This window comes from Canis lupus, chromosome 1 (assembly GCF_003254725.2).
Source record: "Canis lupus dingo isolate Sandy chromosome 1, ASM325472v2, whole genome shotgun sequence".
NCBI classification, from domain to species: Eukaryota; Metazoa; Chordata; class Mammalia; order Carnivora; family Canidae; genus Canis; species Canis lupus.
The window spans coordinates 89,671,281-89,686,943 of NC_064243.1; the positions used below are offsets into that span (position 1 = coordinate 89,671,281).

General features: G+C 42.8%; 1 protein-coding gene across 4 annotated transcripts in view; it reads left to right on the forward strand.

The window, feature by feature from the left end:
• The window catches only part of KANK1 (KN motif and ankyrin repeat domains 1), a 207,706-nt gene that overhangs the window by 135,387 nt on the left and 56,656 nt on the right, over nt 1-15,663 (forward strand). For all 4 annotated transcript variants that reach the window (XM_049092391.1, XM_025423395.3, XM_049092385.1 and 1 more), the window contains one exon: nt 9,666-9,785. In XM_049092391.1, the coding sequence (XP_048948348.1) occupies nt 9,749-9,785 (37 nt within the window). In that variant the 5' untranslated portion in view covers nt 9,666-9,748. The remainder of the gene's footprint in view (nt 1-9,665; nt 9,786-15,663) is intronic.

The window sequence follows — 15,663 nt, forward strand, 5'->3', positions numbered from 1 at the left end:
AGTGTGCTTGTTCCAGCAGGAAAGCGTGAGACAAAAAAATAAAAAATAAAAAATAAATAAAAAAGGCAGAGAAGGTTTTGAGTCTTCTCTATTAAAAAGGGAAAAGCTTAAGTTAGATTGGTTTCAGTGAATGAAAGCGACAGTCAAGCTTTCTTGGAGCAGTATGCATGACGTATTAAGGGCAATTTGAATTTGAGGGTGGCTGGGGCACCACAGAAAGCAGGGTCTTCCTCTGTAAGTCTTTGGATTCAGTTTTTGGTTCCAGATTTTCCTGTAACCATTTTTAGAACCTTTAAAAAAAAAAAAAAAGATTGGGATGCCTGGGTGGCTTAGTGATTGAGCACCTGCCTTCAGCTCAGATGGTGATCCCGGGATCCTGGGATCAAGTCCCACATCGGGGTCCCCACAGGGAGCCTACTTTTCCCTCTGCCTAGGTCTCTGCCTCTCTCTGTGAGCCTTTTTTTTTTTTTTTTCTTAAAAAAAAAAGATTTTATTTATTTATTTTAGGGAGAGTGTGAGCATGGAGGGTGGGTGAGGGAGGTGGACAGGGAAAGAATCTCAAGCACATTCCACAGCCCCATGCCAATCACAGAGCTCCACACAGGGATTGATCTCAGGACCCTGAGACCTCCACCCCAACTGAATCCAAAAGTCAGACACTCAGCTGACTGAGCTGCCCAGGACTCCCCTAATCAAAATACTTAAAAGTAAGATCATTGATTTTGTGTTACTTGTTGGTGTTAAAATGCTCAGTGACTTTGCACTCAGAATAAACCCCCATCTCCTTCCCATGTCCAGCAAAGCCCAGCAGACGTCCTGATTTAGCCTGTACTCCCCTCTCTGCTCTTTTGCTCTTTTTATTTTTTTAAAGATTTTATGTATTTATGCATGAGAAACAGAGCAAGAGAGAGAGGCAGAGACACAGGCAGAGGGAGAAGCAGGCTCCATGTAGGGAGCCTGATGTAGGACTCGATCCCAAGTCTCTAGGATCACAACCTGGGCTGAAGGGGGCACTAAACCACTGAGCCACCCGGGCTGCCCTATCTTCCGCTCTCTTATATAAACTCAGTTGCTCAAACACATAGAGTGGTTTTCCTGCGCCAGTGCCTTTGGACATGCTTCTATAGGAAAAAAGGATTTTAATTTTAAGGAAGATCACTTCATCAATTTTCACTTTTATGGATCTCTCCTCTCTAAACTTTTCTTCAAGCCCTAGCTAAGTCTTGAAGATCTTCAGCGTTATCCTTCTAAAAGTTATAGGCTTTTTGTTTGTTTTATATTCAAGACTATGAGTCCTTTCTAATTGATTTTTGTATAAGGTGTGAAAGATTAAGGTCAAGGTTTGTTATATTGCCTATGCATGGCCATCTGCTGTAGCACGGCTCTTTGAAAAGATTTTCCTTCCCTTGTTGGGTGGTTCTATATGCCTCTGTGGAGACTTTATGGGAGCATCTATGTGTCGGGTTGTTTCTGGACTCCAGCCTTGTTCCCCACACGCCCCCAGTTCACACCTGCCTCGAGTCTGATGTCCCTCAGGTCTCACCTTCAGTGTCATTTCCCTAGAGATGCTCATAAGGACCACCCATTCCCAGACATCTCCATATTCTCATCAACCCTAAGAAGTTTGACCTTTGTTATTTTCACTCAACATCTATTTTTCTTCCTCCTTTGTGGCATTTAGCACAATGTGTTAATAATTGGCCGTTGTGTGTGAGTCATATGTGTGAAATTCCTGCCTCTAAGCCCAAGAGGGCAGAAACTGAGTCTCTCGTGTTTACCACTCAAGTTCTAACAGTGTGCCTGTTACATTCTGAGTGCCCAACCAGTATGTTTTGAGTAAATAAATTACAAAAAAAAGTCAACCCTTTGGGGAACATTGTGCAAATCACTGGGTATCATTTTCTTAAAATTAGCTGATGTTCCTGGCTCTTCAAGCCTTAGGACTTAGTTTTTTCTCATTTAACCCATCTTTTAAGGCAGTGGTTTTAAGAACCTTTGGCCTGTATCAGAGTCACCTGCAGGGCTGGTTAAGATACAGAATCTTACTAGATTTCATGATTCAGTAGGTCTGGGATGGCCTGAGATCTTGGATTTCTAAGTTCCCAGAAGATCAGTGATAATGCTGCTGTCAGGGAACCACATTTTGAGAACCTCTGCTTGAAGGTTAAGAACCTGAGGATGTGTTATGATCCTTTTTTTTCCTTAGTGACAGTCCCAAGTACCCTTGAACTTGCCATTGAATAATAATCACAGAGAGTATCCTATAAGAACCCAATCCCAGAGGAATTAGAGGGAAAATGTCTGCTACAGCAGTAAATAAATGAGAACTTCACATTTTAAATAATTAAAATAGGAAATGAACAAAAGCCTTTCAGGCTACAATAAACTAATTATCTTACAGCCATGGCTGTTACATTTGGGTTCTTTAATATTTGAATAGGCAAAAGCACTGACATTTTAGCTCGTAAGCTACTGGCAGTAGGGTTGCTTGCTAAGAGCAAGACTTCACTAACGAGGACCTACTTGTAAATGAGTTAGGTTTCTGCTGTGGTCTCTTCTCCCTCAACCCTTTAGAAATGAACCAGAGCAAATCAGGACGTACTATTTTGTGTGCCTCTACTGAATCATAAGAGTATTTTCCTCTGAGGTCAACAAAAAACATAAAGGTGATAAGCTTTAAAAAAAAAAAAACTTCAATAATTCTAATTTTCATTTATCTCCCCTTTCATTTTTTCCGCAGAGGAAAACAACTACTTTTCAGCCTAGGTTGGTATGTTCTGATAAACTCTCTTCACTGAGAATTTCCTGGAAAGAAAATTTACCAACAGCCTTTCCTTTAAGTGTTCAGGAAGCAGTGTGAGTTCCAGCAAACCTGCTGGTACAGCGCCAGTGCCAGGCTCTGAAAGTGTTTGCGGCTCTGAAGTGGCTTTAACCTGTTGGTTAGGAGCATTGTCCTTATGCATACTCTCAGAAAGATCCCGATGCACTTCCACAATCTAGAGTGGTCGTGGATGGCCCAGGAGGGTCTATGGGAGGGCTAGGCAAGGCTGTGCCCACTTAGGAACACAAGGAGGCAGATCTTAACATGGGAATGTTTTGCGATGCAACATCTTAGGTCTGTGCCCCCATTGGGGAAACAACAAAGTTTTCAATTCCTGAAACAGCACAGGCATTCTATCATTGAGAATGGAGTAGAGGTAGGAGAGGCAGTCTTCATACTTTAGACCACTTAGAATATGGCTGTTTTTCTAAGAGCCTAGTTTGAGTTTCATAAGGCAGGAAAAAGGAGCAAGGAATTGGCTTATAGTAGAGCTAATCTGTTACGCATACTGTGAGACCTCAATTATCTCTCAACCTAAAGCACAGATCTCTAGTTAGATGATTTGGAGGCATGTGGGGAGGTGGGCATCTCCTTTGCTTGTAGGTCCATCCTCTGTGCCTGGCACATTGCGGGCTTCCTTGTTAAATGAATAAATGAGAGGCACTTGGGTGGCTCAGAGGTTGAGCATCTGCCTTTGGCTAGGGCGTGATCTCGGGGTCCCAGGATCGAGTCCTGCATCAGGTTTCCTGCATGGAGCCTGCTTCTCCCTCTGCCTGTTTCTCTGTCTCTCTCTCTCTCTCTGTCTGTCTCTCTCTCTGTGTCTCTCATGAATAAATAAATCTTTTTTAAAAAAACAAATAAATGAATAAATGAATTCATTTACTGTTGCTTCTCCCATATTTTCTCTTTAGTGTCTTCATTTTAACTCGTTTCTGTGATAGAAAAACTTCTTCTAGCCTCTTACATGTTACCCCAAGAAATAAGTTGTAAACATAACTGAGCAAACATGGCAAAAATAGTTTTTCTAATGGGCAAAACCCATCATTTTCCTATATTATAAATGAAACTAGTGTCCAGGATTCCAACTTAGATCGTGATGGATAATTAAGATCTCCTTTCCCCTCTACGCCACCCATACCAAGAAAATTATCTGCTGTATTTGAGAAAGGTAAATGGGTTTGGGTCATAATTAGGTAATTTGGTTGGAAAATAACCAAGAGCTGGTTAACATTACTGCCACCATAGTTTCTGTGGTAATAGCCGGTGTTAGAAATCACCAGAAGATAATCTGATGATGAACTGTGGCCAAAGTTTGCACTCAAACATACTTTTAATTAAGTACGTTTAATTAAACTCTGGACAGAAATATCTGGGCAACAATAGATTGTGTATAATAAATTAGACAGGTTTTTGGATGAGTGTTTGAAAGACAGACTTATTTGAAGAAATAAATGAGCTTTGCACGTTTCATTAGGGTAAAGGTATTTGTGTGTGTGTGTGTGTGTGTGTGTGTTTCCACTCTGGCTTGTGTAGACTCTTCTCTTTAGGATTCAGGCCTTGGTCCTCTTTTTCTTAGGCAATTCACTTCATTTACAGCAAAGCCCCCCATGTAAGCAGACCGTGCTCTAGCCACAGCTCTACTTAGCACACACTTTCTTTTTCTTTTTCTCCTTTCTTTTCTTTTTTCTTTCTCTTTTTTCTTTTTAGATTTATGTGTTTATTTTAGAGAGAGAAAGTAGAAGGGGCAGAAGAAGTAAGAGAACCCTCAAGCAGATTCCCCTGCTGAGCACAGAGCCCAGTGCGAGGCTCGATCCCACGACCCGAGCCGAAATGAAGAGTTGAGTGCTTAACTGACTGAACCACCCAGGCGCCCTCCTCCCCTTTTTTTTAATATTTTTATTTAAGCAGTCTCTACACCCAATGTGAGGCTCAAACTCACAACCCTGAGATCAAGAGTCACATGCTTTAACGACAGAGCCATCTGGGTGCCTCATCATGTAGCTCTTGACTTTGCATGTCAAGATTTTGACTTTGTTCCTTCTGTCTAGAATGCCCTTCCCTCTTTCTCCCCCTGGAAAACACTCATTGATTCTTTGAGACTGAGGCCAAGTGGTCTCTAATAGTTACCTTTTTTTGGCCACTCGCAGCCTTTGGGGGCAAAGTAGTAGTTCCAAGCTGTGGAATAGTTAACTGTGTGTACACTGCTCTTCTAGGGCTTTCTCCTTTGATTCTGTGCCTGTCTGCTTCCAGCACTAGTGTGCGAACTTGTGGGGATGATACAGTGTTTAGTTTACGTCTCCAAGTAGAAATAAAATGCGGCTGACATGAATCCTAGGAGTTATAGGTCTTTAAAACATGGTAAGATGATAAAAATATACAGAGTCAGAAATTAGCTCAGGTGGTCATGGTGGCCACATTGGCCCAAGGAGATAATGAGTGATTATTTTTTCAGATTCTGTCTTTTCCAGATTTTAGGTACAACTGTTGATGTTGTTACTTTTGTGAAGCAAAAGAAAGAAAAATTCCTATGACATGTTGCAAAAGACATCCCAGACCTTGCCCGTCAAAACAGTTGTTTCACCTTTCCCAGTTGTCCTTGGAGCAGCAGGGTTCGTATTCCAATTTCACTGCCCAGCTTCTATCCATTTTTGAAATTCCTATGATCCCACTGGGAGCCTCCCACCTATCCTCCAGGGTGGAGAATGTTGTTTGGTTGAAAAGGTACTTAATTTTTTGAAGGAACCAGATGACATCCAGAGCAAAGTCTAAGGAACGAGGTGGGTAGCCAGGCTGGCTGGTGTCCTGTGGAGTCTCCACACTCCAGAGTGTGGCAGGCATGTCCTGAGACATTTCCTGGGTGTCACAGGAGTCCCTCCTCAGACTCTTAAACACATAATCTCAGGGAATAAGATGGAAGATGCTCCCAAAACAATACTCCAGAACGTTCTGAAACAACTTTCTGTCTAAAAGGAATTTGAGCAAAGCATCCTTGCCATAACCAGATACATCCCTCAGGTGACCTCCTTGAGGGGCTCCTCTTATTTATGGACGTAAATTCATACTTGTTAAAGCAGTAGTGCCCATGACCACCGGTGCTGGATGGTTTACCTCTGGACTCGGCGCTCTCGCTTACTAGTTCTCTGAGCCAGGTGTCTTCTAACCTCCCCAGGCCACGGTTTCCTTTTTGTAAAATGAGGAGAGCTAATTTTTATACTTTATGGGGTTGTTGTGAGGTTTGAATGAGGTGATAACTGTTAGGTGCTTTTCAAAGCGCCTTGAATGTCCCATCATTTCGCAAATACTAAGATGCACATTTCTCACATTTTGAGCACTTCTAATATGAGGCTATGTCTTACAATAATTAGTGTTTGAGGAGCATTTTTCTGGCCATTTAATGAACATCTTTCTCAGTCGGCGATCCTTAAAATAATGGTGCACCATAGAGTAGATGCTGTTTCTATCTCAATAGCTGATAGTAGTAAGAGCTCGATAAATGCCAGCTGTCATCTGCATGGTCGTCCGCGGTGTCCCCGTCATCATTATCTGAACTCTACCCAAGGCAGTGACATTTGGGTGGTTGGCAGTGCCAGCCTAGATTATATATCAGATCTCAGTTTCATCTGTTTGTTTTCATAACTGCATCCTTTGAATAAGACTTAGCAAGCTGCTCTTCACATTTGTTCCATAGTAAGCTCGTGATGTAAAGTATTTATGGGGCAAATTCATGCAGTGTCTGTATTATTCTCTGCACTATACTAGGGAACTACTAAAATGTTCTCCAGATTAGTCTCTTGAAATAAACAGAGAAGACAAATTCTTTAGTTTCTGTATTGATGTATTTTCCCAAAGCCTTTCAAAGAAGTGCTTTTTCTTAGTGAGCAGAACTAAGCCACCATTGTACCACTGAAGATTTACTGTTTGCAGTCTTCTCTGGCGAAGAAAAGAAGCAGTTTATTGATCTGTAACAGAGAATGGATCATGGCCAAACCTTTTCTGGTTTATATAATGCCCTGACATAAGTATCTGCATATCATTAGGAAGACTAAGTCCTCATGGTTTAAGGCCACTTGTCAGGCATGAGCAATAACTGGGAAAAATCAATACACAGTATAAAGCCATTGTTTTTGTGCAGACGCCACCAGGATCCACGCCCAGCGACAGCCTTGTCATGTTATCATACCAGTGGCATGTTTGTAGTTCCTCATTTGGGGCTTCCTCCTCATTTGAAGGTTATTGTTCAGTTGGAGGGAGGGTGGGAGAGCCAGTTTGGATCTGGCATAAAAATCCTCTGCCAGGTGAAGGAGGTTCACCAACAGGAGAGGAACGTTGGACCGAAGTGTAATGAAGCTTGACTCCCAAGATTCTGGGCACATCTCCATCCGAATACCTTGACACCTACTTCACGCACCCATAACACACACAGCCTGTTTCTTCTTGCCTTCCGTTTGCCCTCAAGAGTTTAAGTGGAGGTATTTACAAGCCATTATGAAGCAAGAGCACGAGCACATAGGTCTAGAAGGGAGTCAGGAATCAAGGTTTTTGCTTAGGTCTTGTTTTTGTTGGCTTTTAAAAGTGTAATTAGTTGAAGAATTTCAGAAGCTGGGCTTCTCTTCTCTGCCCCCTCATCCCCCTGCTACCTCTCCTCCTCCTTCTGCCCTCCCAGTCCCTATATATATATATATATTTTTTTTAATTTAATCCCTAAAACCCACCATTTGATTGAGCGAGGTTTGCCTGCACAGGGGTGACTGCTTCCCAAACTCAGTGCCCTGGACCTGAGCCAGTGCCTGTTTCCGACAGAATGTCATGTGATTGCCACATGGAAAGAAGCAAGCCGTCCTGTCCTCCTGGTGTGCTGCCAGGCCAAAAATTGGGACCAGCAGGGAGCCCTGAGGCCTGATGTGGGAGGCCGAGAATCAGGTCCCTGCGGGTGGGCTTGGTGGTTGTCACCAGAGCTGGAGACGCCACCGAGCCAGGGAACAGTGTGTTAGCTGTGAGTTCCAGTGCAAACCCATTCGGGCAGCGAAGAAAAATTCACTGTCTCTACAGCAAGACATGCTCAGCCTGTGTGACCACAGGGATCAGCCATCTCTTCCTCTGATTGACTAGTATTTCTCACCTCTTACCATCTGCATGACTGTGGCCTGGTAGTTTCCCTTTCGTGTAGCATTTCGAAAATACTCTTTTCTTTCTCCTGTCCATTTTAAAGCAAATAAAACCCAAGACAAGAAGTCTCTAAATTTTTTTTAAGTTACTGTTACAAAAGTAATACAAAAGTAATAGAGGAGCTAAACTCATCCCTAATGGCATCATCACCCAGGAGCAACCATAACAAACAATTTGGTATACTTCTAATGGTTTTAAATCAATGTGTAAATAATGTAAATACATACCTTCACATTTTTAACAATATTGGGTTTATGACAGAATGCAATATTTATCACTGTCCTTTGAGTATTTTACATTTTTTTAAGGATTTTATTTATTTATTCATGAGAGACATAGAAAGGGAGACGGAGACACAGGCAGAGGGAGAAGCAGGCTCCATGCAGGGAGTCCGATGTGGGACTCGATCCCAGTACTCTGGGATCACACCCTGAGCCGAAGGCAGACGCTCAACCGCTGAGCCACCAGGCATCCTGAGTAGTTTACTACATTATTCAAAGCTCTTAAATGATTTCAGTGGCTGCATTAGAACCCATTGTATATGGATGTGTTGTTATGTTAGCATTCCTCCTGTTGTTGGCAGGTCGTTTGGGGATTCTGAACTGTTGCTTGAAATCTCAACGTGGAATTCATTAGATCAATTTCTTTGGGTTTCATGGGTCTAGAGTTAGGATCTGGGCATAGCAGAAATGGAATACTTCTATCTGCACCATTGTTTGCTTTCTTTGCCAGCATTTTCCAAAAGGCATTTCGAAAAATCAGGGTTGGAGCAGAGTTCGTTTCTTGTTCCCATTTCTTTTTTATTTTCAATTCCGTGATTGTAATACATCTTATGGCAGTGATCTCAGTTAACTTTTATTTTTTTTATTTTCTTAGAGAGGGGAGAAGGAGAGAGAATCTTAAAGAGGCTCCACGCCCAGCACAGGGCTCCATATAGGGCTTGATCCCACGACCCTAAGATTCATGACCTGAGCCGAAATCAAGAGCCGAATGGTTAACCGACTGAGCGACCCAGGTGTCCCTCGATTAACTTTTAAATAAAAGATCCGTATAAAGTAAGAAATACGGTGCCCAACATGAACCCTGTGTTTCCAAACCGTGTGCCATGCTATGTCACCTGAAGGTTATCTGCTTGGACAGTGGGAGACAGGGAAGACTTTTTTTAAGAGGAGAGTGACCAGATCAGATTTATATTTTGCAAGACTGAAATACCTCCCAAGGGTTCCCATGAACTAATCCTTTAAAAATGTGAACGCTTGGTACAATAGCAACTACTCTGAAAGTGCAGTTAGTGAATGAAAGTGTTAAGCCAACATTTGGAAACGTGGTTTGTGAGGGGCTATGGAGCCATAACCCACTAGGAGGCCATTGGTGTTTAAAGGCCACCTTCCTAAAAATGTCATGTTTTTTGAGAACCAATTTTGTCTCCCTTGAGAGTGTCGGGTCTGTAGACCTGCCCTGGGTGCCCGTCCCCAGGCACATCTATGGGTGTGCGATCCTCTCAGCACCGGGTGGCAGGGCTGGGCAGCCACCACCACCATTCACGGGCTGCCTCTTCCCCCCCACCTCAGATCCGCTCTCTCCATTGGCAGCCATCTTTATAAACACACGTCTAAGATTTAGTGTTGTACATACTTTTAAATGATCCACTTTGATGGGGCTCTCTTTATTGTTTCAGGTTGAATGCGTTTGGGAACTTGATGCATAAAATTTGCATGACTCCTTACTTCTTTCTGGACCTGTCATTGGATTGCAGCCAGCATGGCACACATCACAAAGGTTAACGGCTGTGCCTCAGGTAACTCTGTGGTCTGTGGTGTGTGTGTGTGTGTGTGTGTGTGTGTGTGTGTGTGTAAACGAGCAAGTGTATGCCTTTGCTCAACCTGATTTTTAATTTCTTCTTTGAATAATGGGTATACATGAGCGAGTTGCCTAGATAACTAGGCTTTCAAAGATTTTCTATCCATTGAAGCTGGGTTTGTGCTTTCTTCTTGTTTTTAAATCTCTTGGATAATTTGCTTTTATCTTTAGAGTCTTTATGTACAGGAATCAGTTAGGTAAATTATTACCCCAGTCAGTTCTATTGAAGTGTTGAAAGATAAATGTAAGATCCTGAATGCTGATCCAAGTGTACTCCTCTCTTCCTTCTTGATGAGAGATTGAGCAACGAGAGGGGAAATGAGTCCGGATGCTTCAAGCCAGTTCCTAGTATCCACTCCCGGGCAGCTTTTGTATCATGTTGCCACACAAAGAGAAAGAGGGGCTAGGGAAGAGCATAGTATTTGAAGTCACTTTCCCGGAGAAGAATATGCAACAAGCCATATCGTGAATCATAAAGACTTTGTTCTTAGTTCTACTCTGGTTACATGAGAGACCTGTGTAGTTTTCATATCTCCTCCAACATTGCTTATACAGATTTGGGAGAAATTTATAGAACAAAAGCAGAGAAAAGCCTCTCAAGAGATGGTATATGGCGGGAGACCACCACCTGTCCAAAATAGCAGGCCAGGTGTACATTCCAGTCTTGGGTAACCTGTCAAAGAGCAGAATGTGTGAGAGCAGTGATTGTGTGTGTGGGAGCTCTTGTGTGGTGGCTGAACCCAGTCCTGGCTCTCCTGGTCTGAGCACATTCTGCCCTGAATGAGAGGCCCATCTGCAGCACTGACCATGAAATATGGGGCAGGACTATTTCTCCACCTGTAAAACGTCAGTAAATACATCTACCTGGAGGGTTAGGACCACATGAGGGCCAGAAATGGACTTACAAGTGCCCTGTAAGCTGGAAAGCTCTGGTAAAGACAGGAGCAGCAGGAGCCCTCTGAAGGGTGCATACCCAACCTGTCTGTGACTTTCTGTTGCAGCAATCCCAGCTGCAAGCATCCCCTCTGGTGAGAACACTGTAGCTTGCCCCAGACCAAACCCAACCATACTTGGTGGTGCATTCTGGGACAACTGATCTTTCTCTATTTATTCTTTCACTTGCCCTTTCTACTGCCCAGCTTCTCGGGACTTTTATAGATTGTGCTCAGGACAGCTGTCACTAAGAAAATATGAATGACAAAAGCTAACATTTAATGCACACTTACTGTGTACCATGGTGGCCTAGATGCCTTGCCTGCATTATCCTGCTTAATCCTTACGGTAATCCTAGGAGATTATATGGTTACCACCACCACCATCCCTAGGTGATGGCAGAGAAACTCAGTCACTTACCTAAATAAGTCAAGTCAGGATTATTCCTTGGTTCTCTAGTGAAGTATTTGATAAGGGAGGAAATTGAAGCATTGTGAACTTTCTTGAGTGTTGTGGGTGAGTTTCAGTCCTCTGTGATGGATGCTCTGCCATCCCACTCCTGCCCTCACTTGAATTCACACATTCAGAGAAAGGGGGGCCTGGAACTGTTGGGGCCCTCAGACCTTGACCCTCTGGCCTCTCTGGCACATTCCTGTCTTCAAGGGTTTAGATACCTACCTCATTTGCCCTCAGCTCCTTTTCAACTCCACTTGTCCTAGAGTGTCCCCTTTGTTCTTAAAGTCTGATGACCGAGCTATAACCTTTCCCCCTGCCTAACAGGTCTGGGCACTGAGTTTGGAAGCAAGGGGATGCTCTCTGATTAGTGAGTGCTGGGGTGTCAGGGGATGAATGGTTCCTGCAGACAGGTGTCTGGACCAGGCAAGGGACAGTAGTATTTATTCTAGTCACCATGACCTCCATAAGCAATCTGATGAGAGGCTTAGCCATACACAATTACTTTAGTTATACATACACACTTATACACATACACACACACACACACACACATATGCATATGTATATATACATATATGTGATGGTCATTTTAGAAAATTTTAAAATATGGGACACCTGGGTGGCTCAGCAGTTGAGCATCTGCCTTTGGCTCAGGGCATGATCCTGGGGTCCTGGGATCGAGTCCCGCATCGGGCTCCCCACAGGGAGCCTGCTTCTCCCTCTGCCTGTGTCTCTGCCTTCTCTCTCTGTGTCTCTCATGAATAAATGGATATAATCTTTAAAAAAGAAAAAAAAGAAAGAAAAGAAATACACTTCCCTAGTTCATGGCCGGTACTATGGAATGCCTCCAGGGCACCAGGCACGGTTCTGGGTGCTGGGGATCCAGCAGTGAACAAACAAGCAAAAACTCCCACCTTTGAGGACCTTGCATTGTAGTAGAATCGGAGGGTTTCTGTGGACAGAGCATCCGGATTAAATAGAGGATGGATTTATACTAAAAAAGTACACACTGGGTATTCGAAATTCAAGTTTAGCTGGGTGTCCTCTCTTCTTATTCACTGCACGTGGGAGCCTCACCTGGGCACCTGTCCCCTGTTCCTCTTCCTCCTCACTGTCCACACGGTCACTGTCAATCATTTGTCTTTGTGTTGCCTATCTTCCACAAGATCTCCATCCCACTCCAGGTGACTGGTCCAGTTTTGTTTTCATGAATTGCACACACTTTACTAGGGTTTGACAAAGAGTCCCCTACTGTCATTTGTTAATGTGATGAGGTACAAGCATTACAGATGATCCCCTTTCTGTGGCTTCCTAGGAACTACATGGGTGTAATTGGTGAAGAAAATAGCTGTATTTCTGCTTCGGGGAGGGGGATGGTCTGCTGCCTCTTGGGTTTCTGAATCGCGTTGCAAATCGCGTTTCTGAATCGCGATGCACTGTTTACCTCTGTAAACACTAATTAATGTTGTGAAATGTTAATTAGAGCTTCGGATCCTTTAGAAGCTAAATAACAAGTGGTTTATTTGTCAGATGAAGATAAAATACCTACCCCACCTTCTTCACAGGAGTGTTGTGAGGGAAAAATAAAACAATAGCCAGAAAAACACTTCTTATGATGTAAGGCTGGTCAGATGTCAGAGGAGTTGCCGCCCCTCTTGTTCTACCTCTGTCCTGAGTTCTTGGTCTGAAAAGCACCTGTTTATGCACCCCTGTGCCAGGCCCTGTCAGATACTGTGACTTTGAGGTAAGAATTGTATTACAGTTGAATAAATAAATCAGTATTAAGGAGTAACCTTTTATGCCTACTATCACCAGCCTTATTTTTGCTAATATTTGCCCTTGGTAGTTTATCATGTTTTTTTCCCCCTCTTTCTATTTTTGCTTTCACAGCCTATATATATTTTTTTTCAAGTGCATCTATATATGTTATATATATAATATATAGTATATAATACAGATTTAAGCATATATATTATATATTACATATTGTATTTATATTTTTATTTTTATATGTTATATAATTATAATATCTTTTCCAGATAGCTATATATTTTCTTACTTAGGGTACTTATTGAACTGTGTTAAAAATTTGGTTGTCATTTTAAATTCATATAATACATCTCACAAAGTCTTATCGTTACTCTGGTCAGTTATTTGGCTCCAGGTTCTGTCTCCATGCTGATCTTAAATGAGGTACAAAGGCCGCTGATAAGACCTGGTCAGACAGAGCCACAGACTCCTGGCCGAGCAAGTAGAAAACACTGCCATGCTGTGCAGCCCACTCGGTTGTGTAAATATTTTTCCTGGGCAGCAGCATTTCTCAAACAGAACTCTGAGCCCACGGCCAGCCGAGAAGCCAACAGCAGGAATTGCCTGCTGTTTGTCAAGTGCAAGACCAGTTTGCCCTGACTGGTCTGGCTGGAACCGCCCCGGGGTTTTCTGAGACCATCTGTAAAGAAAATCTCAGCCTGGCAGAGGTGGTGTATCTGTGCTGGTGAGTCTTAGGCCTATTGTCTCCATTAGCCTTACTTGAGAGGCAGAAGGGGAGCTGATGAGAAGCCGAGGCTGCTTTAATTTGTGAGTACCATCCGTGACCTTCCAGGGTGTCCTGCAAAAGTCTGCCAAAGGATTGAATGTGTGTTCCTATCTGTGTTTTGCATTCCCCTTTAAGTGGTGTGTTCAGTGGTGCATCAGAAGAGCTGAGGCTACAACAAAGTTTCCTGACATAAAAACAGGGGGAAGGGCTACTGGGGGTCCTTATGATTCACCTGTCCCTACTTTCAGATCACAAAACACAAGTTGCCCAGCTCACCCAGATAGCTAATGGCTAAGCCAGACATTGAACACAGAGAGCCTTTTTCCTTTGTTTGGCACATTCTGTTGATGTCAAAAATCAAGTGTGGTGTCTGTGAAGTCCTTATTAAATAGATCAAGGGGAAAGTATGTATTTCAGGAAACTACATGAAACCCAAAAGTAGAACAGTTGTGAGTAAAATGTCCTCCCTGATAGAGGTTATGTTGGTAAGTTATTTTCTTCTTAGAGTGAATTATCTCATAGAGACAAATTGATAAGCATAGCAGTATTTAGTACATCATGCAGCTTCATCCTTTTACTTGGTATGTTTAATAATCGGATTTCAATTAGACTATGCCTTTCAACTTTAAATGAAACTTAGTTTTTTGTTTATTAAAGGCTCATTTCACACTGAAGTTTACAAATGAAATCATTATTTTCATATAGCAATGGTGTTTCAGAAGACAGTTATTTTTTTAAGTTATTAGTTGCATTTGAGTTTCATAGCTGGTAAAATGCCAAGACCACCTACACACACCTGGATTTCAGAATCTTGCCTTTCTGATTGAATCAGAACCCCAGAATTCATCCAGCCCCCAGAGACATTCTGAAGAGTCCCTCCCTCGTTGGGGCTTGCTTAGGTTTACACACTCTTAAGGCTTCCGTTTTAACCAGTAGCCAGCTTCGCCTTCTAAAGCTTTGTTGCTCCAGACCGTGAGCGAGTCCTAATGGGTTAAGCATCATTCAAATTTCAGACAGGCGATTAAACTCTGCAGTTGAGCTGAGGAAAGATGCCTTATCTGGCAGCAAGTACCAGCCTACTTGGGTGTAGGTAGAGTAGAATCCAGACTCTTGCCAGTCCCAGGTGTTGGGCAGAGATACACCCTTCCTTTGGAGACTTCTGCCCAGATGCTCCGTGGGTGCCAACAAACAAGAAAAAAAACACGAAATAAAAACCCAGTAGGGAGATGCCCTACGATGTTAAAACCTTGAGCTGTTGCTCTCAGTCTGAAGCTGTACGATTTGAATATTCGGAGCCCTGCTCATTCGCAGACTTCTTTCTCATCGTGAGTATTGGCATTTGTTTCTGATTATGCATTCCCCCTCTTTCTCGAAGGACTTGGGTGGGCCAGCTGAGCCCATCTATGGTATAGCTCGTTAGCTTCTTTTCCAAGGGTCTGCCTTCTTCCTGTCCCAGATAATTCCAGTTCATATATTTTATGTAGTTCCTGAGAAGAGTTTGTGTGGGCTTGGGAAATGAATGACTGACTGTAGCTCACAGTTTCTGCTTTGGGGTCCTTCTCTACATGAGGCTGTTTGATTTGATCTGCTGCGAAAAATATCAGCATAATTCTCAAATTCACAGAGGTTGTAAATTCTTGCTCTTCTCTGGCAACATACCTAAAAAATTGCATTGAGTAGACTCCTCTAATAAAAACTTTGTAGAAGAGCCAGCCAGGAAATGAGATTTGATAGAATTCATTCACACACTTGTAGATAGTCGAAGTTAAAAAAAAAAAATTGGAAGATCCTGTTTTTCCTCTCTTGGCTTCTCTGCTGGATATTTTTGGAATGAGCTGGAACTAATTTACTCATTTCCATATGATTTAGGAAAAGTGTGTTCATGTTTTAG